The 25,703-nt window shown below is 38.9% G+C and overlaps 1 protein-coding gene across 3 annotated transcripts in view; it reads left to right on the plus strand.

Annotated features, from left to right (window-relative positions):
• The window catches only part of RSBN1L (round spermatid basic protein 1 like), a 52,038-nt gene that overhangs the window by 11,342 nt on the left and 14,993 nt on the right, over positions 1-25,703 (plus strand). The window contains exons 2-4 of one of the 3 annotated variants that reach the window (XM_054211243.1): positions 1,062-1,175; positions 17,581-17,841; positions 18,160-18,224. In XM_054211243.1, the coding sequence (XP_054067218.1) occupies positions 1,062-1,175; positions 17,581-17,841; positions 18,160-18,224 (440 nt within the window). Of the gene's footprint in view, positions 1-1,061; positions 1,176-17,580; positions 18,225-25,703 lie in introns of all 3 variants that reach the window. The other 2 variants (XM_054211077.1, XM_054211162.1) reach the window with 2 other exon arrangements.

Genomic DNA, 25,703 nt, shown 5'->3' on the forward strand with positions numbered 1-25,703 from the left:
CTTTGCTTCCACTATGGGTTTATAATGCAAGTAGCGTAAATAAAACACCAGGATTGTCTCTCAACTGTATTATTGAGAATGCATTCTGAAGCATAACATTATGTAGAAGCTTGAAATCAGATTTCTTCTTTCCCTGTGGAGGTTAAAAAGCCCAGTAAAAGCTTGGAGCAGGTACTTGGCTTCAGGCCAAGAAACCAGGCATGAAGTGCTGGCTGCCATGCATCTAGGCATGGTAAAATCTGACTTCCCTAAATGCCTGGCCTCAAAAATAAATTTAAACTCGGCTTGAAAAGATTACTCCTTGAAATTATGAATTCCTCTGGGTCTAGTATTTTTCCACATAGAAAGCATGCTTAAAGGCTCTGTTTTTGTATGACAACTGTTTAAAAACCTGTAATGACTTGACAAGAAAGTAAAGGAATAATGAGACTGCTGAGGTAAGCCGTTGCTGATTGTAGGTAAGCAAGGGAAGCACCAGTGTGTTATATGTGCTGTGCAAATATAGCACACTTCATGTGTTTCTGTTAACTACATCTTACTGCTATTAATGCATTAGTGTAGCCTGTGAACTTAATGTAAAAGATTTTGCAGCTGACAAAGACTTCATTCCAAGCTACTTGCAAAAGCCTTTAAGTTTAGACTACGTGAAGATAGTTATGTGACGTTTCTAGTGTATATGCGCACCCAGGTATATACAAACCATACTGTTTTTCCCTATTTCTTATCTAATGCATGTAATTTGAATTTCAAGAAGTAAGAGCCCATGGCAGATGGAAAATAAGAGCAGAAGGTAGTAGGAGTAAGCAAAAATTGTTAACTGTATACAGTTAACATGCTGAGTTGTTGTATACAATTCCAACATAATAGAAACAAAACTTGTCTGAGTTAAATAAGCTTATGTTGGATTATGCAACAGATAAATATTAGCTTAATAAGTACTGGGATTTCCTTGTAACTCCTCCTTTTATCCTCTTAATGGAGCTTACATAAGAGTAATATGAAACGTGCACGTGACAATTAGTTTTCTGTTCCTACTTAATTGTAAAATATTTGCATTTCAGCTCAAATCAAAGACAAAATTAAAGAAAGGGAAAAGAAGCAAAAAGAGAAGAAGAAGCACAAAATAATGAATGAAATAAAGAAAGAAAATGGAGAAGTCAAATTATTGCAAAAAGGTAGGTTCAAACTATGTAGTGGTATTTCATTCTAATGTTTTAAAATCTCTGTAATTGGATTGGAAACTGAGTTTTAATACTATGTTTTTCACTTAACTAAAAGGTCATTTTCCCTGATTGTTTGGTATGAGGGTTGGAAATCAAAACTTAACTATAAATGTTTTGGGTATTTGGTAACTGTTATAAAGAGAGAGATTATAACTATCACCACAATATTGCTTATAGAGTAGTAGTAAAGACTAGTATTTCAAGGAATAATATTGGTGATACCTATATCTTCTGTGCAGTTACTGAAGAAGGTTATCATTTTATATAGTGTGGAGAAGAAAAATGAATCCATGTCACATTTTATACCTAACATTAAATGCACAAAACTGAATAACTAAGGAGTTATAATTTCAGGAACTTTGCCAAATACTAAAAAATTATGTGTAACAGGCAGTCTTAATGTTGGCTGACTTTTTCAACTTCACTTACTGTAATGGAATGTAATGAAAATCATGTTTTCACAGTTGCTTGTACATCGACTGAATCTTAGAATTGTACAGTGGTTGAGGCTGGAAGGGAGCTAGTCCAATGCCGCTGCTCAAAATAGGGTTGACTAGAGCAGTTGCCCAGGACTATCAGACTCTGTGTATCTCCACAATTTCTTTGGACAACCAGTATCAGTATTTGACCACTCTTGCAGTAAAAAAAGTGTTGTTTAAAAGGAATTTCTTTCATTTCAATTTGTACCCTTTAACTCTTGTTCTGTCACTGGATGCCTCTGAGAATAGTACTGCATCTGGGGAAGAATAACACCAAGCGCTGGTGCATACTGGGGGCTGTCCAGGGGGAAAGCAACTTTGATGAGAAGGACCTTGGAGCTCTGGCAGACAGCAAGCTGACTGTGAGCCAGCAGAGCACCTTCATGGCAAAAAAAGGCCAACAATATCCTGGCTTGCACTAGGAAGAGTGTTGCCAGTGCATTGAGGAAGGTCATCCTTCTCCTCTACTCAGCACTGCTGAGGCTGCATCTCGGGTATTGTGTCCAGTTCTGGGCTTCCCAGTACAGGAAAGATATGGACTTACTGGAGTGAGTCCATCACACGGACAAAGACAGTGAAAGGACTAGAGTACCTAGTAGGGCCTGTTGCAATAGGACAAGGGCTAATGGTTTTAAACTGAAAGAGGGTAGATTCAGACTAGATAGAAGGAAGAAATTTATTACGATGAGGGTGGTGAAGCACTGGCACATGTTGCCCACAGAGGTCGTAGATGCCCCATCCCTGGAAACGTTCAAGGTCAGGTTGGCCGGGGCTCTGAGCAACCTGATGTAGTTGAAGATGTCCCTGCTCATTGCAGGGGAGGTTGGACTAGGTGACCTTTAAAGGTCCCTTCCAACCCAAACTGTTCTATGATTCTATTCTGTGATCTTTCCTATGAGGAAAGGCTGAGAGAGCTGGGACTGATCAGCCTGGAGAAGAAGAGGCTCAAGGGGATCTCATCAACATGTATGAATACCTGATGGACGGGAATGAAGAAGATGTAACCAAACTCTTCATGGCAGTGATCAGTGACAAGACAGGAGGCAGTGGACACAAATTAAAACACATGAAATTCTGTCTGAATGTAAGAAAAAAGACTTTCTTACTGTGAGGGTGGTTGAGTACTGGCACAGGTTGCCTACAGAGGTTGTAAAACCTGACTGGACATGGTCCTGGGCAACCTGCTCTAGGTGAATATCCTTTGTCGGGCTGCCGTCTGGCCAGTTGGTCCTCAGCCTGTGCTGGTGCACGAGGTTAATCCTCCCAGGTGCAGGGCTTTGCACATCCCAGTATTAACTTTGTGAGACTTCTGCTGCCCCATTTCTGCAGCCTCTAAGGTCCCTCTCACTGGCAGTGCAACTCTGTGGTGTGTCAACCGCTCCTTCCAGTTTTGTATCACTTGCAAACTTGCTGAGGGTGTGCTCTGCCCCATGATGCCAGCCATTAATGAAGATGTTGAACAGTATTGGCACAAGGTATGAATGTCTGAGTTACTCCAGTAGTGACTGTTTTCCAGCTGGACTTTGTGCTGCAGATCACAGCCCTTTGAGCACAGCAGTTAAGCTAGTTCTTGGTCCACCTCACTCTTCACTTATCTAGGTCATGCTGCATGAGTTTTTCTGTGAGGATGTTGCGTATTTAAGTATAGGAAATATCTTTTTTTAATCTGTTATTTTCAGTCTCTGCTTTTGAAGTTGGGAACAAATTCCTGATGTATTTTTCTGTTCTCTTGTCTGCTGTAGGATTTCATTTACAAAGAACAAATTGAACCGCCAAAACAAAACATTATCTTCAACACATTCATATGAGATCAGAGGCATGTAACCCTGTAATTACTACATCACATATTATATGTTAAGCACAGCTCCAAGTAACTGTATTAGCAACTATAAAAGCTTAAACAATGTGTTGATCAGATCTCAAGGTATCAGCTTAGACCATGAGGAATGCGTAAGCTGGTGACTGGCTTCCTGTGAAAAGAACAGCTGTGGCTTGTCTTTGCTGAGCATGAAAGGAAGTTGGTGGTTGAGATACCAGGCGACACTTAACTGCCTCAACAGTGAGGTTCCTCAGGTTTTGTTTGTGTACCAGTTTTTTTTTTTTTTTTTTTACCCTCACTCCTATTTCTGTTGCCATTCAGCACAATGAGGTGGAAGCTGCAAAGGCAGCAAGTCTTGTTATGCAGATCTAATAAATGATACCTAATGAAGGTATTGGTGCTTTATTTTAAAGTTAGTATAAAAAAGCACATGCACTGTGGCTGTATTAGAACACCTCTGCTGTTCTGAGCTGGCTTAGTAGCAGGATAGGGTATTCTCACAGAGAACAGTGCTACAAGTGCATTAGGTGCCTTATCCCTATTTCATAGATCTGATATGTTAGCAGTCAAGTATCATGTTTAGGTTTTCTTTAAGGTGTTGGTGGGAAGTGTTTTGTAGAGGCTATGTTTGGCTTGCCAGTGTCCTGCAAAATGGATTCCTATTTCAGGGAAAGAAGCAAGTGTATCAGGAGAGCAGTTTGTGAACAGACAGGTCCTCTCCGCTGCGTTTGTATCCTGTTCAGAACAGCAGCTCTGGATGTCTTCTGTGGGCTTCCGAAGTCTGACTGGATGTGCTGTGACGTTTGTAAAACATCTCCTGATTCCTTCTGCAGATCTGCCTTTACATCCTGGGAGCTAAGGGCAAGACAGCAAAGACAAAGTGCTTTAAGATGCAACTTCTTGTATGTGTCAGTGGTCAGTGCCTCTGTGACCTCAAAGATTATTAACTCTTCATCTAAAGGTATCTTCTTGTGGAACAAAAGTTAAGGTCCAAGCCCTTTTATTATGATCTCAGAATTCACTTTGTGGGCTTAGGAACAAAGATCTGGAATTAGTCTCCTTTTCTTTGGGGTTTTGGTTTTGTGGTTGGTTTGTGTGTGTGTGTTAAGAAGCTACAGTGTTGGTCTCTAAAGACAGCTAATTTTCTGCTTCTAGGCATTAGATCTATATCTTGTTGTAAAACGTTACTCTGACGATCTGTTGAATGCCTTCCTTTCATCTTAGATTGAGAATATCGTTAATGATTTGGATTTTGTCTTTTTTGAGTTTTCTTCTGTTTGTGACTTCCAGTGAGGGGGCAGAGGTAATAGCCTACCTGATAGTTAAACTAGCTGTCCAAGATAAAAGGTGGCTGGTTATAGAGGAAGAGGTCAGACCTGAGGGAATGTTGGCTTTTAGAATCATAGAATCATTTTTGGTTGGAAGGGACCTTTAAGAGCATGAAGTCCAACGGTTAACCTAGCACTGCCGAGTTACCACTAAACCATGTCCCTCAGCCTACATCTGCCTGTCTTTTAAATACCTCCAGGGATGGTGACTCAGCCACTTCTCTGGGCAGCCTGTTCCCATGCTTAACAACCCTTATGATGAAGAAATTTTTCTTAATACCCATCCTAAACCTCCCCTGGTGCAACCTGAGGCCATTTGCTCTCGTCCTGTTGCATGTTGGGAGGAGACCGACCCCTACCTCGCTACAGCCTCCTTTCAGGTAGTTGTAGAGAGTGAGAAGGTCTCCCCTCAGCCTCCTTTTCTCCAGGCTGAACAACCCCAGTTCCCTCAGCTGCTCCTCATAAGACTTGTGCTCGAGACCCCTCACCAGATTTGTTGCCCTCTTTGGACACGCTCCAGCACCTCAATGTCTTTCTTGTAGCGAGAGGGGCCCAAAACTGAACACAGTATTTAAGGTGTGGCCTCACCAGTGCTGAGTACAGGGGGACAGTCACTTCCCTAGTCCTGCTGGCTGCACTTTTGAGGGAGAGTTGGTGCATATGCCTGATTTTTGTGTTTTGAGTTGAATGTGGAAGAGTTCACTTACATTAGAAGCTTAGGGGTGTAAGCTGTTCATCTGCCTAAACTTAGGTTGCCATTCTGTTGAAAGCAATGATAAAACTTGCCGATGCTGGAGAAGGGCAACTCTTAAAAAGGATATTTTTACAGTTTCTGAGGCTGCGAAAGGAAATATGTTTCTCTCTTTCAGAAAGCCTGATGGCTTTTCTTATGCATCGAGAATGAAAAGCTTTTTTGTCATCATTTTGCACTTGCAGATGTATTCTCTGTAGAATAAAGCTACATAATTGCCCCTTTTTCTCTCAATCTGTTACGTGGAAAGAAGAGCTCAGTTCTTGGAAAAAAGGTTCTTGGCATGTGCATATTGTTAAAAATTCAGGAAATATAAGTTACTTAAACTTGCTTTTCAAATAATCTACATAATGAAAAAAATGCCTTTTAAAAATTGAAAGTTTTATACCAAAAAGTTTCACACCAGTGTAACATGGCTGAGGGTTACTGGAGATTCTGCAAAAAGAAAAATGATTAATAGGCTTATTTGTAAACAGTCTTACTTGTGTTTTCCCTTTAAAGAAAGGTCAGTCCTGTTTTTCTCGTTATTTATATCAGAGCACAGCAATTTCTAAAAATGCAGTAAGAGAAGTTATTAGTTTCTGCAAGATTAAATGCCTTGATTTATAGAATGTCAAAATGCAGGGAAGAAGGGAGAATGAACATCTGTAAGTACAAATCACTTTCTAAAGCATTTTGTTCATTCTTCTGGGAGAAATGACACTTATTTTAATTGTATATTCTTATGAACATTTTAAATTTTTTTTATAGATGGGTTTTGCACAGGTGTAATTATAAAACTGGCATATTTAAGATGAGACCTACCTCTGAGTCATACTGCATACTTTTTCCCATCCACTATATTTTGTCTTTGTATGTCTTTAGGGAAAATGTTGAAGGATTTGTGTGCAATGCGCCTTAGTTGATGGGACATTGAGGGGATGGGAAAGACTGAGGTAAGAGTGCAGGGCACACAACCCACCACACCGATTAGCCTGTAATACTGATTTTGCTTCACAGTCCTTATGTACCAAGTTATTAACTTTCATATAAGAGTATAGGGTGAAACATGTATGTAAAATACAGGTAGGGTATGTGCGATGAGATCACTGAGAGGAGAGCTCTTCTAAGTTCCAGTGGGCCTCAAACGTTTTTCAGAAAGAATGCGTTAAATCATTTGCGTACCTTTTGTGTAGGTGGTGGATTGCTTTCCCAAGTTTTCTGGAGATGTCTTTGCTGCTGCTTGCTCTTGGTTCCCTCCCATCCCTTTACGTGAGTGATTCATTTCTGTCCCCGAAGTTACTCACGTTCAGATAGTGTGTTCAGTTGGCTACACAAATCCTTGAGAACTTAAAAGGAACCAAGAGTGCTGGACTCGAGCAGTCTCCCCTGTTGTCCAGGCAGGGTGAGACACTCAGTGCGTGCTGCTTTGGGATGGAGCAGGTGGCAGCTGGAGGGAGAGCTGTGCTCTAATGGCTTTGAAGTACGGGTCTGGAGCTTGAAGTCTGGACTTGTGGAACATCAGTGAAAAGTGAAAATCGAATCTTTTTCTACCACTGTTTGCAAAATCTATGCAGGTTAAAAGATTACTGTATGGTTATTGTTTTTTCAGTTGGAAGATGTCTGAAGGCTACGCGTACAAATTACGATAGACTGTGTGTAGCACATGTGCATGTATTTTTTGGCACTTTTATTTTTATGGTGAAGACTGTGGAAATAATTGTAGTTTTTTACTTTATTTCAAAGACAAGGAATTCAAAGATAAGACTTCAGAGAGAATTGCAATGCTGTCACATTTATAGGAGCTCTTCCTTTAAGAACAGTGTTTCTACCTCCAGCTTATCACTGGTAAAGGTCATTGGGGAAGTTGCTAGGCTGGGTGCACACAAAATATTTTTCATTCACCTGTAATTGTATTGTATATGTGAAGTGGGTTTCAGTTCTAATTTCCATGGCACAGATTAATTAAAATACTGTGATAATCAGTTCAGAAAAGAGGTCTGGTTTTATGTGGGTTACTCTGCTGTCTTTCAAGTTTTTCCATAGCAGTGTGAAAAACGCTGGTAGAGGAGTGTTTTTGCTGCCTTTGCTGCTTGAAGTGGATAACGTCATTGAATTAAGATGATTAAATCGGCATTTTTTCACCCTGTCATGTATCTTAAGATCCAGACATGTGGAACTGCACAAAAAATTTTGTCCTGCATGGTTGCTTTTACAGATCCTTGTTCTCATGTGCAGACCTGTAACAGAAGACTTCTGTTCAGAATCATACCACCCCTGCCAGGTTTCTATCCTTGCTTTCAGTCTAGGTGGGATTTCTGTTGCATTTTTTTATTTTGGATATTGATTTGTTCGCAAAGTCATGATTTAGAAGTAGGTAAGGAAGAATAGATTGCTGCTTTTAAAAATACTTTTATGAAATACATAAAATAGCTGATCTATAACTTTATGTATATATAGTTAATGTGGTAACTTAGGTGACCAGACTCCAGAGACTGTTTGCAGACTTTGTGTTTTCTGACTGCTGTAGAAGAATTAATTGAAAATATTTCGGAGCTTTGTATTTTTTTATTCATCACTTTATAAATCTTTGCTTATCTTACAACATCCCATTGCAGCTTTTATAAGTGCAGTTTTTGGAAAGGGTATAGGAGGAAGCATATTAGGATCTTATGCTTAAGAGATAGTTACCTTAATGAGCTAAACACAGTAGAAGTCAATGTATGTCCTTGTAGCAACTTTTATCACGCCTTGTGTTTGTATGCCTGTAAGTGTCCCTTTCTAAAAATCTTGAATAGCTTTTCTCAGGGTGGTTGTGACTATTCAACTTCCGTGAGGGTTGAGACAACATAAAATAGGATTATTTGACGTATTGCAGGCTTGACTCTTCTGATGTTTAATATTCAAGCTTTCAAGCCTATAAATAGAGCAAGAGAGCTGTCAGTTCTCAGTTGTACGCCTGCTGTTTGGTTTGTTTCCTGGGCCATGTACTGCGGCACCTTGAAGTTATGTTTGTTTTCAGCACATGGTGTATTAGCTTTTCAACCTGTTGGCAGTTGATCTTGCTCGTTCTCCTTAATTGCGGAGTGACTGCATTTTGTGCCTGATCAGAATTCCACGTGCATGTTTGAACTCTATTAGGAAGTCCGTTTTTCTAATCCCTTTGAACTATTTTATTATATGTTTTTCATTAACTCGTCAAGTTATTATATAAAATTATATTTATTCAAAATATATTAAAATAAAATTATAATACATGATGATATGTTAAAATCAAAATATAAAATTCTGTCAGTTAAAGATGTGGCTGGTACAAACTTGAGGATTTTTTGGGATCTGAAAGGCTTCTCATGGTTTTTCTTATGCAGGGTGTCTTTTTGTTGTTGTTGTTTGTTTATTTGGTTTTTTTTTTTTTTTGCTACTGTAAGTGGCGGTGCCTCCAAGAACACTTGTACTTTCTACAACTGCATATTTTATTTATTTATTGGCTGGTGTGCGGTGTCTTGGCTGTTCCTGTTCTAAGCTATTTTTTAGTTGTTATGAACTTTAAACTCATTGGAAGATCCAGAATGACATTTCTGTGGCTTGAACTGGTATTTCTGTGTTGACTATTTAAAGATTTAGCCTGAAGAGCTGTAGCAGAGCTGAGTTGTCACAAACGTAAGAAAGAATGCTAGGAAATGCTTGAGTGGTGTCTGTCCATGTTGGACTATGGGAAGAAAGTGAAGATCATTAATTGGAGATTATTTCTTACCAATCCCCTTACTGGAGAGGACTAGGCAGAACTTCTTGCAGTACTGCAGTAGGAGATGGCTGGTACAGGACCAAGCCAAAGACTTAAATAATGTTTTGTAGCTGATGACAGGAATAGCCAGGCTGGTCTCTCACTGCAGAACAAGTAGTATACCTGCAGCTGGTTGATATTACTGTGATTTTTTTTTTTTTTTTTTTTTTTTTGTGTGTGCTATAGAATGAGGAGTAAGATTCTGTGTTCCAGTACTATTGTTCAGTTGAAAAATCTAAGAAATGTGGTCCCTGTTTGGGCTTCTCTGTGTTGACGTTCTTTCCTCTGTGCTCCTGCCCCCTACCAAGTGCTCCTCAGCTCTGTTAAATTTCAGTAACTGAGCTCTCCTGAAGTGAGGAAGTGAAAACTGACTTTAATTACTGGCTGCTGTTAAAAATCCTTGGCCCTTCCTGCTACTAGCTGTCAGCTAGAAAACTGGAGGAAAAGAACAGTTTAATGTTGTTGTTAGTGTTGGTTTGTTTTGTTTTTAAACTTCTAAAGCTTCCTCCCTAGTAGTTTTGGGGGCTGTGACCTCAAAGTTGAGAAACACTGCTCTAGTTGAAACAACCGAATGAAGTAAAAACTTTGTGGCCTCTGCTTATGTGAAACTTCAGGTCAAATGATCTCATGGATAAAACACAACATAAAATAAACTTCACGTAACTTCTGAGATTTCTTATAAAAACTCACACTTGGAAGGAATCTGTAGTTACCAGAGTTCAGGCTGTCTAGCATCAGTTTAAATTACAAGTACGTATCATCTAGTGATAACAAAGCGTTGGCTTATTTGCATAAAATCTGAACAGTTTCAAATCTCAGTCCTGAGTAGTAGGCCCTGTGCTATGATAGGAATATTGTGGCACCAGAAGAAATATGTTTACTGAGTTACCCTGAGAGATCTACCTATCATGTAGATGTACGCAGTGGCAAAAGTATTAGTGGTACATAAGGCCTGACTTGCCCAGAAGATGTTTAAAAATTGTTTAGAGGTAGTTCTGTTATTGCTGAGTATGTGCAGGCATGAACAGAATTAACGCAGATTTCCATTCTTCTAATTTCTTTAAAAATACAATGCAAGTTTTATAACTCCATCCTCGTGCGTATATTGCTAGCCAAATAAGAGCAGAAGCAAAATTAAAACTTTGCTGTTCTTTCGTCTTTTATGCTCCAGTAAAGCGTGAGCCCAGTCTGCTTTTTAACATCAGATCAAGGGGAAAGGTCCTGTAAATGACTATGGGCGCTGAGGGTTTTTCTCCCTGACCCTGACATTCCTCATTCTTGGAGTCGCAAAGTGGTTCTCTGACTCACCTCAACTGAAAGACTTTCTTTTTTATACAAGTGAAAATTATTACTTCTGTCTCATGTTTCTGAATCATGCAGTGGAAAAAGTTTTTTGTTTGTGGGTGTGTCAGTAGCTGTGCTTGTCCAAATGCATCTCAGAGCCCTTCAAAATGGCTACTGTCTTGGCTGAAATTAGATTCCAGCAGTTGCCTGTGTATGTGTGTACACATCTTTATTGTGACTGCTGGTGAAGACTCTCCAAAACACTTGTCTTGAAGGTTTTGGGTGGTGAGTGCGTGCCTCAATAGTGACTACTTGAGAGGTGCAAGAGAGTTAGCTTTGCGTCAAGCACTGCGCCGCTGCTGCCAAATCTTGCTTAAAACAAAACTAGTTTGGATCTCTCAGTCTTACGGTGTTTGTATCTGTATTTAGCCTTCTGGATTGCTTGCTTATGTTTTCACCAAATTCTGTATCTCTTTTGTGAGGCAATGTGGTTACTGCCCTAGGGAGACACTGAAGGCAACTGTTCTGGTGTCTGTTAGCCAAGTGTCAAAGCAGCACTATTGGGTTTGGAGGAAGCAACGCATTTTGCTTTAAAGTATTTTGATACAGGCAGCAGCAGAGTTACTGGATGAGTGTGTTTCTGCTCGTCTCTACAGCTAACACAAAAGAAGAATAAGATGAATGTACTTTGGGCATTGCTGATAGCAATTCCAGTATTTCAGCAAACTAATTCCTTTTACTATTGAAGTTTTGTCAACTTCTGAGCAGCTTTCAACACCTGCTTCAGAGTGGATCTTTGAAATTCAGCACAGCAGAAGCCTTAAGCTAGAAATGTGCCCTCTCCTTGTTCTCTGAAATAGAATTCAAGCTTTGCTGAGAAATACTACTTCTAGAAATCAGTTTTCCATTTTGTGTCTGTATTCCTCAGGAAAACTTTGGCTATACGCTAAAATAATTGAACACAAATATTCTAAACTTGAGTGTGTGTTGATGTCCAGGCAGGATTGGGAACAGGGACTGTACAGTGAGTGTGTGGGTGGTGCAGATGAAAGAAATTGTAGTCTGATCCATATTACAGTTAAATTACTAGAGCATTATCTTTAAAAAAGTAAGCTGAGAAATTGTATAACTTTAATATTAAATTTAAAAGTTCAGGCTTTTTGGTTAGGAAACTTCCTATTTAGGTTTGCTAGGAACAGGGTCCTATTTCATATATGTGGTAAGCAAGTGTGAGTGGGTTTTGTTGTGTGGTTTTTGTTTGGTTTTTTTTTCCCCTTTAAAAATTCAGCCTTGTGCTTGCTGTTCAGCGTGAACAGATGAAGGTGTGGTGGGCAGCGTAGCTAAGCAGATCAAGTGGTTTGCTGCCACTGAGGAGGGGTGGGTTCTGCTGCTCCTCTCTGCGGGCTATCGATGGTCTCCATACTCTAGTTTCTGTTTGACAGTGCTGTGACCCAATTCTGTTCATTAATTTAGCAGCAAAGTGAGTAGTTTCTGCTGAGACATTAAGTCAATTTACTGTGCAATCAGATGAGCATCAGTCAGTACCAGGAGTGGTGTAGGACTGTGTGCCAGGAGCAGTGGCAGAGGAGAGTGGGGAGTTGGACTCTACCCATGTCTGGCAATGAGATCTTAGATTGCTCAGCTGTGTCACGTATCCAACATTTGAAGGCCAAACAAATAATTATGAATTTGACACTTCTCCAGTCTTTCAGTATTCAGTTTAACATTATATAATATAAATATAATTTTCTCTATGAAATACAGTGCCTGAAGTATACAAAAATAATTTTTTCTAACTGTCATTTGCTGCCAGTCTGAAAATGAAGTAGAATTCTTGACAGAATTTGTCTTGTGTATGCAGTAGCATAAATCTGTGTGAATTTGAAACAGGCTCAAACCAACTAATCAGTTTTTGAAGTTGTTATCTTTCAGTTTCTGCTTAAAGTGCTTTTAGAGAATTAAGTTTTACTCTTGTTGGTATGTAACTTTTAAAAAAGTCCTTGATTCTAGTAATGTTTTGTAAAAATCCTCTTTGGAATCCCCTTTCTCTTCTGAATTCCGTGTTTTAAGGCTTTTTTCCTCTCCAGTGGCATCAGTAGCTCACACCCTTGAAGAAGGGATTAATATTTTGTCTCCCAAGGATAGACAGCTCCCTGTTTTGATTTTTCTTTCTCTCTTCCCACTTGCAAGTAGATCTTCTGCTGTTTTGCTGTTATTTAGCCTTTTGTTCCTTCAGTGATCGTTGCTTTCTTGGTTTCCAGGTGTTTCAGAATTAAAAATGGCCTCAGTTCTATCCTTTTTGGTATATAGAGATCCAAGAAGTTCTGTGGAAGAGGAGACAGTTGCATTCAGAGATGAGAGGCTGCTAGCAAATATTTATTTGGTTCCAAATAGCGCATGCCATTTTTGCACTTCTCATGATTTGGGAAAGCATATACTGATGAACTTAAATAATTGATATATGTGTAAATCCATAACCCTTGTGGTCTGTGATCAAAAGTAAAAACAGCCTGTATTATTAAAGTATATGTTTTTAAAGCTGAACAGAAAATTTATTTTCAAGCTGGAAGGAGGACTGTGTTGGATACCAGAAAAAGAATTATTTTTATCCTGTCGTTAAGAGCTTTTTTTCCCCTTCCGAAGGTTTCATGGAGATGGTGTGAAAACAAACACAGAGAATGATAAATGTTCTTCACTTTAAAAATGTCTTGGTGTAATCCCTCTTAATAAGGTTTTGAGTGCTTATGTAGGTGCATACCGAGTTAACTCAAACATGTTCTTACAACTGTTTTTGCGTGCAAACCTTTTTGGATATGTTTATGTGAACTTCATGTAATTTTACACTCATTTATATTTCCTCTATCTGATGTTAATTGCGTGTTATGTTGTGATTTTTTTGTTGTTTCTGTCTTAAAAGTACCACTGCTTTTGAGTCCGTGCCTTTGCTCTTTTAAGTGCTGTTTACTGATGATTAGAACAGAATGGACTATTTCAGTTGCAAGGGAGCTACAATGATCATCTAGTCCAACTGTCTGACCAATTCAGGGCTGACCCCAAAAGTTAAAACATGTTGTTAAGGGCGTTGTCCAAATGCCTCTTAAATGCTGGCAGGCTTGGGGCATCGACTGCCTTTCTAGGGAAGCCTGTTTTGTAGTTCAGTAGTTTTGTAGCATTAAAAGTGTTGGGTTTTGGTTATGTGTGTGTTTTTTTCGTGTTGGGTGGGGTTTTTTTGGTGGTGGTTTTTTTTTTTTTGCATAGGTGCATCTGTGAAATACATCGTGATGGATTAAAAAAACCAGCCACCACATATTACAGGAGGAGTCAAATTAAATTGATTGTTAGTAAAACTTCTTGGAAGATATAATCGAAGGCAGGGAATAGAACAGATTGAAAGGGGAAATCAGATGATCTTCCTTCTCGTACTGTAGCAATGGAAGTCAACAAATTTTGAGGTAGTTTTGCACAGATACAGGTTGATACCCATCTTTTATGTAAGTACTTTACATTTCAGTTAGTAATAATAGAATGTAATGTAGTAGCTGTATGTCCAGCAGGGATGTATAGATGCTGTTCTTCAGTTGTCTTACAGTTTTCTTTGGTGGTAATAGACATGTTAAAAGTATGAAGAAGCAATTTGGGTCTTGCCATAGCAAATAGCTTCTTGCTTTAAACTCAGATGATGTTGTATTTGTTGCCTGTTATGTTACTGCTGATTGAACCCCAGTGAAGATAAATTTACATCCTTTCCCTGCTGTGCATGAAGTTCCAGATCTGAGTAACTAGTGCCTACAAAAATCTGAGCTCCATTTGAGAACAAGTGAAGGGGGTTTGGTAGGTAACCCCTGCTTCCCTCTGCCTCACCTTGATGCAGCATTCGGTGCTATAATTCCCAATTTTCTCTATTCAAACTAATGTAATATCTGGAAATGTTTGACTTCTTTATGATATCTGTCAGTATAACAATGAATTTTCATGTTTAGAGTGAAACAATTATAAAATGGTAAGTTAAAGCATTTTTAAGAGTTTGAAACACCTGTAGACTCTTGGATGCTTTCTAGTTGTGTATTCCTGCAGTCAGGAGGAGGGGAAAAATTGTCTGTTCTGTAGTCCTTATTTTGAGGTTTGGATTGAGATTTCTAAGCCTATAATATGGAACTTCCCACTGTCATAAACCATTTATTTGGTTTTATATCCCCCCTGAATGGAACGGGTGCCAGAATGACACCCAAGATTTTTGCCAGGTGATGACGTTTCACTGACGTTCCCTGGCACCCCCAATGAACTATTTTTAAGACTCCTGTAAGGTTGAGGTAGTTGGTTGCACACGTGTTGCTGTTCTTTCTGGTCTTTCTATGCCCACTAGATTTAAAGACTCTTGGCAGAAAGAAGATATTAACAAAGAAGCGGTGAATATTGCATCTACCAGATGAAGCAGTCCTGTTGCAGAGGCTCATGCTGGTTTTACATTAAACTTAGCCTAATAAAAGGACAGATTTTCATGAGGATACTATGTCTTTGGGCAGTTGAACTTGGTTAGCTAAAAGTGAAATTGTGCTCATAGAGCGTGCTATGTTAAATCTGATTTGGGGTGAAGGGAGTCTTTGTAGCTCTTAACTGCAGATGACACCAAGCTGAGTGGTGCAGTTGACACTCCTGTGGGACAGGGTGCTGTCCAGAGGGACCTGGACAAACTCGGGAAGTGAGCCCATGTGAACCGTATGAGGTTCAACAAGGCTAAGTGCAGGGTCCTGCACCTGAATTGGGGCAACCCCTGGTATTAATACAGGCTGGGAGATGAAGGGATTGAGAGCAGCCCTGTTGAGAAGGACTTAGGGGTACTGATGGATGAAAAGCTGGACGTGAGGCAGCAACACGTGCTTGCAGCCCAGAAGGCCAGCTGCATCCTGGGCTATATCGAAAGAAGCGAGGCCAGCAGGTCGGGGGAAGTGATTCTGCCCCTCTACTTGGCTCTGGTGAGATCCCACCTGGAGTATTGTGTCCAGCTCTCAGCAGAGGAAAGACATGGGCCTGTTGGAACGGGTCCAGAAGAGGCCCATGAAGACGATCAGAGGGTTGGAGCACCTCTGCTGTGAGGACAGGCTGAGAGAGTTGGGGTTGTTCAGCCTGGGGAAGGCTCCAGGGAGACTTTCTTGCAGCCTTTCAGTAATTAAAGGGGGGCTACAGGAAAGATGGGGACAAACATTTTAGCAGGCCCTGTTGCAATAAGATGAGTGGTAATGGTTTTAAATTAAAAGAGGGTAGATTCAGACTAGATAGAAGGAAGAAATTTTTTATAATGAAGGTGGTGAAACGCTGGAACAGGTTGCCGAGAGAGGTGGTAGTTGTCCCATCCCTGGAAACATTCAAGGTCAGGTTGGTCGGGGCTCTGAGCAACCTGATGTAGTTGAAGATGACCCAGCTTGTTGCAGGGGAGGTTGGACTTTAAAGGTCCCTTCCAACCCAGACTACTCTATGATTCTATGAACTATGTGGATTAGGTTAAGAAATCCTAGAGCCCACTTCCTTGTTTGGGCTAAATAAAAAATGAGTGACCCTCAGGGCACTTCTGTCCCCCTACAAGATGAGAAAATAGAAGCTAGAGAGATAACTAGCTTGCCTGCCTCCACTTCAGAAATCCCAAAGGTATGTAGCTGCTGTCACAAACCTCAAGAGGTTCAGAGGCAAGTGTCTTTATTACTCGTTCTCCTTTCCAGTATCTGCACCTTCCATATCCAAACCTCTTAATTGCAAGAATGTATGATTCCACACACCAGCAGTTGTAATCTAGTTGTGATTTTTTTTTTTTAAGGACTCCTATGAGTTACTTGGACTGAGGATTGCGAGCTGAAAATAGTCAACTCCAGCATAGTAGTGTAGAGACTGCCTAACTTAACTCTTGCGAATTTGAGATTACTTAGAAATTGTTGATTTCATTGCAAGACTAAACTTCTAAACTTCTGTATCTGAACCTGCTGATCTTGACTCGCTTGTGAATATAATTTTCTGCTATAACGTGCCCAGTAATTTGATTTATCAAATCGTGAAATGATTTCAACTGCTAGGCTTTAGGGCAGCGTAGTGACAGAAGCTTTTTTGGGTACCGTGTTTATTACTTGCAAAAAAACCCCTAAAGCGTTTGAAGAAAAACACTTTTTAAAATGAGAGAGAATGTTTACCTTGGGAATCACTTGAATGCCTTATCCCCCCAGTGAGTACTTTTGGCTTTAGGCCGTAGCAGTTTGTTTTCAGTTCAGCTTGCGTATTATATAAACTTGAAAATAGTTTCTGTTTTGTGAGGGTTTGGTCATTGGTTGTTTGGAGTTTTTTGTTGTTGTTTGTTTTTGTTTGGGATTTTTGTTTGTTTGGTATAAATGATTTATTTTTGTTTCTAAGAAGTATGGGGTCAGTTTTTAGATGTTTTCACACGTATTTCTACAAAGTTTACTTAGTTCTGGAAGAATGACGGTGTAAAGCCATCTGGCAAGGTAGGTTCTGGCAGTGGCATCTTGTGAACAGCTTGCTGCTGGTGGTTGATAGTCATTGGCCGTTTATAAACCCTTTGGCACCGTCTGTTGACAGCTGTCATATAATGTCTCTGAACTGTCTGGTATAGTAATTGCTGATGACCAGTTAAAGGGTATGATTAAGGATTGTGACTCATCATGAAAGCAGCCTTGGGAAACTTGGTTTTTTTTTTTGTGATTTCCTACTCCACCCCCTTGCCCTCCCCCCCCCAGTTTATTTGTCAGTCATAACGTGAACATGGCATATGTCTCTTACTACTTGTTTTCAGCAAGATACACATTGTGACCCTCTATATTGGTCTCTGGTCTTTGTGTGCCACAGTGGTGGTTTTGTGAACTTTGAATCCTGATCTTTAAATACATATCTTTATATGAAGATACTTAAGAGATCTTTTTTTCCTCTCAACAGGTGGGAAGGAGAAACCAAAAACCAATGCAGAAGAGCTACAGATTAAAAAAGTTAAGAAGAAAAAGAAAAAGAAACATAAAGAGAATGAGAAGAAGAAGCGTCCAAAAATGTACAGCAAATCCATTCAGACCATCTGCTCAGGATTGGTTTCTGATATTGAGGATCAGGAAGCCAAAGGCATCATAGATGATCATCTTAAGGATTTCAGTGGGAAAAATATGGATCCCAAGAAGGACTGTGAGTCCAAGATACCAGAGAACAGTGAGTTTCCATTTGTCTCGTTAAAGGAGCCACGGGTTCAAAATAAACTCAAAAGGTTGGACACATTGGAGTTCAAACAGCTGATTCATATTGAGCACCAGCCTAACGGAGGTGCATCAGTTATCCATGCCTACAGTAATGAACTCTCCCACTTATCTCCTGTGGAGATGGAGAGATTTGCAGAAGAGTTTGTGGGTCTGGTTTTTAGTGAAAATGAAAACTGTGCAGCTTACTATGTAATGGGTATTGTTCATGGGGCAGCTACTTATTTACCTGACTTTTTAGACTACTTTTCGTTTAATTTTCCCAATTCACCAGTGAAAATGGAGATTTTGGGAAAGAAAGATATAGAGACAACGACTATGTCAAATTTTCATGCTCAGGTAAGAGGTTATACATTTTACTTTCTAAAGTCATATAATGGTTTCAAATGACTGTGAATGGGTTTTTATAGAATACGGTTACTATTAGCTTGTGCTGTGTGAATGATGCAGGAGACTAGAAACAAGGGAATTCTTTAAGTAATAAGTTAGTTCTGCAATATTAAAGATAAGGAGCCTATTAACTGAGACAAAGTTGGATTTTGTGTGGGAGAGGAAGTGTTTGCATGCATGTGTGTCTGTAGGTCTCTTTGGATTTGCTTCTGTAGCTGAAGCTTAACTGTGAGTTTTGGAGGGTTAAAATGGTTTAGCTGCGGCTATCTGGGTGTCTGAATTGTAGTTTGACTGTATGAACTTCTTTGTAAAAACCTGATATGGTTTAATGTGTTAGAACAATGTTATACATAAAACCTGTGTAGGGCAGAGTTAATTAGTTGCATTTGTAGTTTGAGGCTTCTAAATTCGTCCCTAAAGAGAACTTACGATGGTTAATGTAGATACTAATTTGATCCTTACCCCTTCGCATTTCCTCACAGGTAGTTGTATTCTCCTGAAAGCTGTTAAGTTGCATGGCAGAATGGCAGGCAGTTTTTGAATCTCCTTCTCTTTATTTTTTTTTAAATTTTTATTTTCCAGAAAGACTGTCTGTATACTGTCTTAACAACAGCTATCGATTAAACATCACCTTTGCTATTTATTAACTTGCGGTAGAAGATACAGTACTGTTGCACATAAATTACTTATATTTCAGGTCTTTTAAGTCCGGGGAAAAAACATTATCTTTCTTAGATTGCCACCTTGCTGATGCATGTAAAGCCCATACAGATACTCTGAAACAATTTATGAAGAAACTCAATTCTGTTTTTTGTTACATCAGCTTTAGCTCACGATTGCCTGTTTAACTCCCTATTTAGATGTTTTGTGGAACACCTTTAAACTATTTAGTCTTCACTTTTTAGACAATTATGAAGAGTTCAGTTGTAAGTTATACTGTCATCTTTTTGATGAAAACCATGCTTTTGTCGTCTTGGTTATATAAGCATTTGGATGGAATACTATTGCATTGTTGACAAATTTCAGGTGTTTGTTATCCTCAAGGATACGCAGAACTGAAGTGTTGCTGCAAGAGAATATTTGCAGTGCTGGTTAAGAAAACTTCCACTGCCATGGAATATGAATGTTCTATGAAATATATTAACTAATTTTTTTCAGTATGTAAGCTGAATCATAACTTTAACAGTAAAAATCGCAGAATATATTATGGGCAGCTACCCAGAACTGCCCTGTCTTAGGTCATTTTGTATAAAAAAGCTGTATCTGTCCTTGTAAGCATGTTCTTTAAGTCCAACCTATTGTCTTGGGCAGCATTAATGTAAGCATAGCTGTGTACTAGTATATGCCCTAAAGAAAGAGTTAAGCCAAAATTTTATTTTTGTCAATTATTATGGAGTTATTTTACTGACAGGATGGATTAATTTGGTATTACGATGGTACCATCAATATCTGTACTTAAATTAGTCCTGTGGTCGTTGGTTTTAAGATTATAATTTCCCATTTTTCTGTAAGTGAAGGAGGAACAGAGAGAGAATGTAGTAGATGAAAGAAGCCAAACTGTATCACTACAGCATTCAAACGGTCAACTTTATAGGCGGTTTTCTAATCCGTATTTTACTTGGCTGGAGGTTTAGTTCTGGTATCTTCATTTATTTTCGCTGTTTTTCAGTTGGTGTTTATAGCATTTAATCACTTGTAAGAGTTTGCTTGACAGAAAATGCTTGGCTCCTTGTATTTTTGCTAATATGAAGAATTTAGTGTGTATAAATACTGTATACAGGCGAACACCAGACTTACCCATACCATCTTCTGTGCAGCGTCGCTATTTCCTGGAGTATTTCAGTCAGTGTCTTGGTTTTTTGTCTTATTCTGGCTGCTTATTTTGTCTTACTCAGGTGATCTGCTAGATTTGAAAGGTTGTTAGCTTAGTGTTCTCCTTTCTGACTGGGGCCAGTATCAAAGATGTCTAGGAAGGAGTATGAGAGTCTAGTAGCCATAGTGATCCTGTGTCAGAGTGCTTGTCCCCCAGGGATATGGCAGGAGCTTTTTGAATCTGAGAGTTGTACATTTTGTGGTTTTAGCCTTCGGCTGTGGGGTTTTTTTGTGTGTAAATTTCTGATTTGTTAGTTACCTCTCTTCTTCCATTTTCTACCTCTGTCTATCTTTATAAGAGGTACTAAATGATTGCATAATTTGCTATGTTTTGTGCAGATTGATTATATTCCCCTGCCTCGTTGAGTTCTAAAGGGATTCTAATGTGCGGTTGCAGTATATTTCAATGACACTTTAAATGTAGTTTTCAGTTCCTACGTTGGAAAAGCTCTGTGCTGCTCTGTTCCCTGTTGTCCTGAGCTGCCTGAGTGATGTCCAGCAGATGTTGCGTAGTCTCAGTTGAGAGGCGATCACTTGCTGATGTTTAAGTAGGAGCTTAGTTTTATCAAGTCTGCTTTGAGTACCTCTACCTTCCTTAGTCTTAAGACACTTCAGTATTGCTTTGCTAATCTTATCTAAAACACTGAAATGAGGCTCACTTTAGTACATGAGGTTTTTTTGCTTGATTTTGAGAACTCATTGTAGCACATGTAATCAGTCTATGACAAATGTAAATATTTTAAAAGATCTAAAAAAGTATTAAAAAAATAATCAAGCCTGAAATGGAAAGTATTATAGAGTATTTTATCAGAGTTTTTATTTCTCAAGTTGATTCTTTCAGTACTACTCAATAAGTTTCCACCTCCTGTTTTGCGGCAGATGAATTTTCTTGGTTTTGACTAATGCATATTTTAAAGTCACTGAGCTCTATGGAAAGAGGCAGATTCCACAGTAAATTCTGTTGGCGAGATCAAAACTGTTGGAGTCTTCCTAAGTCTAATGGAAAGTCTGCATCTGTTGAGTAATTTACTTAATTTTCACAATTGTAGAGTTGAAAATGAACTCCTCTCCACGTCCCATCATACATGTGTCAGACAGAAGTAATATAGTTTTCACTTACGATTAAAAGTGGGCAGAAGCTTTTGAGAGTAGTTAGAGCACGCACAGGAGACTTTGTGTTGTAACTGGTTCTGTCTCATCAGAATTAGCTTTTAAATTTTGGGGGGCGGGGAATTGGGGAGTTTGTCATCACCTACCTTGGGCCTGTGTTTAAGTAGTCCTTAATTCTTAATTTTTTAGGTTAATGGAACAGCTCTGTTTCTGTGAACTGTCTGTAAGGCTTATTCAGACTGTTTCTATAATTGGGCAAAATGGAATTAGTCTGGGCGTCCTTGTAGCCAGTAAGTCACTCTTTTTCGGGTGGTGAACTGTCTGCTGTGTGTATATCCCTGGGCTCCATTGTTTGTGTAGGTAGCAACAGCTGCATCAGTTACCTGACAGCTGTGAATCTCACTTGTCAGGCTCCTCTGAAGATTTCAAAGAATGTAAATAATCAGCTTTTGCCACCTACTTGCAGCTTGCATCACTTCAGTTAAGCTATTCAGTGCTGGTGAGGCAAATGCCTCTAATACTTTCAAGACGTTACTGTGTCCTCATGCTGGCCAAGCCTAAATTCTTATTGCCTTGCTGAAACCCCAAAGTGCATGCTTTGTGTTTAACTATAACAGTGCGTAGTGGATTGACTTTACTGTGCTTCAGTCTTCCCCCAGAGGCACCTTCTTAGCGCAGGTGAAGTTAAATGCTGAGCAATGCCAAACAATTCCTGTGCTTCAAGGCATGAGTGACTAATTTTTAAGCTCCATCTGACAAATGCTTGTCTGATGTGTTTGCTGGAGATCTCTAAGTGATTCCACACTTCCCAAAGCAATCCGTTGAACAGGCTTTTTTTCTTGTTTGTCTTAATCTTATTGGACTCCTGCCAGTCCTTTTATTCTGGTCTTCAGTGGACAAGGCAAACAGTTTATGTTTTTCTCTGTATTTGAACATTGCTCAAGGGCTCTTCCCCGTCCCCTTCCCTACATGAAGTAATTTGAGTTATTTCAGTCTGCCATTACACGTTATACCCTTATTGGTCTTACTGCTCCCCCCTCATGCTCTCTTCAGTCATCCTTATTTTTATTAAAATACAGTACTGAAAATGGATAGCGTCTGCCTGGTGTATTGTCAAATAATATGAGAAGATTGCATCAAGCATCTTGCACGTTATTGCTCTTCGTATCTGTTCCTGCCTTTTTCAGAGCAGTTTGTGATCTGCTGTAGCAGCAGTTCCTGTTAAGCGAGTTACTTCCCTTTTCATGTTTATGCACTTAAATTAATTATATATCTGAATGTAGTTCTTCGCTTTTATTCAAATTGAACTATATCCTGTGCACTCAGATCCCTTTTCCAGTTTTATCAAAGACCTTGTTGGTTTTTCTGTGGTAGGCTTGCAGCTTTGTTACCTGCAGGTTTAATAAGCACACCTTGTGTTCAAAGGAAAGATCCTTGCTGCGTGCCACAAAATTGGTCCTTTCATATTGACAGTTATGTGAACACAGACAAATTTAAAACTGCCCACCGTTTGCTGTTACTAGACCATGTTTCTGTAGTAGTTTTGGGAACATAATGCAAATGTCAAATGTCAAGGTGTGTACTGGTCCTCTGAAAAAAAGCCTATCCTGTCAAAGAAAGAAAGGTTAGTTTGGCTTGATTGGGGTTTTTTTGTTGTTTGTTTGTTTGTTTTTTTGACGTGCCCATATCTATTAGCTTTTACCATCTTATTTTCTGGGTGGGTCAGACAGGTGTATCCACTAACTGCTTTTTCTGGAAATTGAAATTAAGCTAAATTGTCTCTAACTCTTCTCTGTCTTGCTTATCTTGACACCTGTTTCTTTAAGATGGTATGTTTATCTTTTTCCAGCTTTGAAGAGTCTGTTTTGTGCCTTGAGTTCTTGATGATTTATTAAAGCTTTGTTTCTTTTTAGCTTACTGCCTTCCTACTGCAGAGTATGTGAGGATACTCATCATTGGGCCTACTCAGTTTAGGAAAAGTCGCTTGTATTTTACGCTGCTCAGTGTGCAATGAGACAAATTGTCAGAGCCCTCCAGCACATGTTGCTGCTAAAAGACAATGTCCTCCTTGCTGCTTTCCTCCCAGGTGTGTGTTCTCGTGCCAAGCTGTGATGCTTCTTGAACTGGTGAGCCAGTTCATTTTATTAATCCAGAAAACCGATTCCCGCGTCATTGGTTTTATTTCTGAGTTAGCAAATTATATTAGTTTGCTATCACAGCAATAGCTCAAGGATGGGTGTGGGACTACACAATCAGCCCCATGCCATAGCAGCAGGCAGTTTGCTTCTTCATAGAAATATTTTTTGTTGGTTTTTTTACCAGTCTGAAGAAACTTATTCCATGTTGTGTATGTTAACTGTGAGGGACACTGGATATTCAGATAGTATAAAAAGTAACGTAAGTATTTTAGAGGAAGAAAGGCAATGGTAACAATAGTTCATGTTTGTGTTGTGACTTTTCAAATGAGCGGTTGTCCTGACTAGTTGAAGTTCTGCGCCCAGAGCTTTTCATTCCAGTTCTCTTTTAGCACCTTTTAATATTATCTTCTCTTTGCCCTCCTCCTTGTTTAGCTCTTAAAAGTTTATCTTTTGCAGAGAGGTTTTTGCTGCTTACTTTTCTAATTTGTGAAATCCTGCTTGAAAATACTCATTCTTCTAGTATTTGAGGAGAATTGCTGAAATATTTTTCTTTAAAGAAAATCTGAAATAATTGGTTAGTGTTTCATTTTCTTATCATTAAAGATTTGTACAGTGTCTCTTTCCATATATTGTGGTGTTTTCTTGTATTCTGGAGAGAATTCTTTATATTGGAACTATGTTTCTCTTCATTCGTGTTTCAGTAGCTTTCAGTAGAATTTTGCTTTCAATAGAATTCTCTCCTTGCTTTTAAGCACTCTGAATGTTTCATTAGTTATTAAAAAGCAGTAATGGTTTTTAGCAACTGCTTGCTGGTCTCTTTCTTTTTTTTTTTTCTTTTTCATCCTTCTGGATGATGAAAAATTGAATTCTAGCTCTGTTAAACTGTATGTATTACCCAGTTCTTCTTCTATCAAATAATCTGTAAGACTGTGTAAGAGACTTTTTTGATAGATGATGGCAGCCTATTGTCTTCTAAGCAAAAAGTTTTTTCACTTATTGAAGAACATTGAACAAAGAATCAGTTCACGTGGAATGACATTAAAAAGTATGTGTTGCAGATTTTCTGTTTTCCACTTAGAAAATAGTTACCTTTCCAGATTGGTTCTTGACAGTTTCAGCCAATAAATGAGAAGTGACAGTCGTATGTTGCTCTTTTGGGTCACATATTCTGTATTAAGAAAAAACAAACCTAAACAAAAGGCTAGAGGTTTGTACTGGCAGCTGGTACAGGATCTGAGACTGAGCCTTGTCATAGATCTTCCTGAGCTACAAGAGTGTAATAGCTGCTTTGCTTTCACAAGATCGTTTTCCATGAAGGTATCTAATTGATGCTAGTCTTAAAACATTATTTTTTTTTTTTAATTCTTAATTAACTGCTTCACTGTTATTGTGGCACGGGAATTAAGAATAATATGTCATCTTGCTTTTACAAATGTCTGTCCATCTGTTGCATTATTTGAGGATTTCAGCTGCAGGGTGGACCATGTGAAGTGATACCCCAAAACACCCACCCCACCAAAAAAACCGCCAAAACCAAAAAAACACAAAAACCCCAACAAACCAAAAATAAAGTAGTATGAAGTACATACGGTTTAACAGTAAAAAAAAAAAAAAAAAAAAAAGTAACCAAGTAGACTTGCAAGTATTTTTAAACTCAGCAATTCTGATGAATATTTGTTGAGTGAAATTTTGATGATTCGGTATCAGTTCCTATTTGAAACTGAAAATATACATAAGCTTTTAAGGATTTGAAAAGAGTTGGCAAGGAGCAGAAAGCCTTTTGGGCTCTTTTTGAAAATGTACCAAATAAAAAAGAACGCTACATTGCCTCTTGATGACTATAGTGTTTGAGAGAACAGATTTAGAGGAGTAAACAGCAAATGTGAAGCTGGATGCTTTCGGTTCTAAAATACAAATGTGTAAGTCCATTGCTTGTGCACTTGGGTAGTGAAATGGAAACCCACTATTCCCTCTGATCTCCCAGCATATTTTTATGGTGATTTAATGTTTTTGGGGTTTTTTGTTGGTCTTTGGTGGAGCTTTCTTTGTGGGTTTCTTGAAATTATTTTGGGTTCAGTGGGTTTGGATTTTTTTGGTTTTGTTCTATGAGGATGGCTTTTCCAGACTTCCTGGCTTTAAAGCTGAACAACTGAAACAAATTTAAACCTTTAAAATTCTCATAGGAGAATGTTAGAACTTCAACTGAAAAAAGAAACAACAACAAACTGTACTATATTAAAAATAGGAATTCAGTTGTGACTTGCCCCAGTTTACATTTTTTTTTTTAAATTAATTTTTTAAATGCTTG

Source organism: Rissa tridactyla, chromosome 1, assembly GCF_028500815.1.
Source record: "Rissa tridactyla isolate bRisTri1 chromosome 1, bRisTri1.patW.cur.20221130, whole genome shotgun sequence".
NCBI classification, from domain to species: domain Eukaryota; kingdom Metazoa; phylum Chordata; class Aves; order Charadriiformes; family Laridae; genus Rissa; species Rissa tridactyla.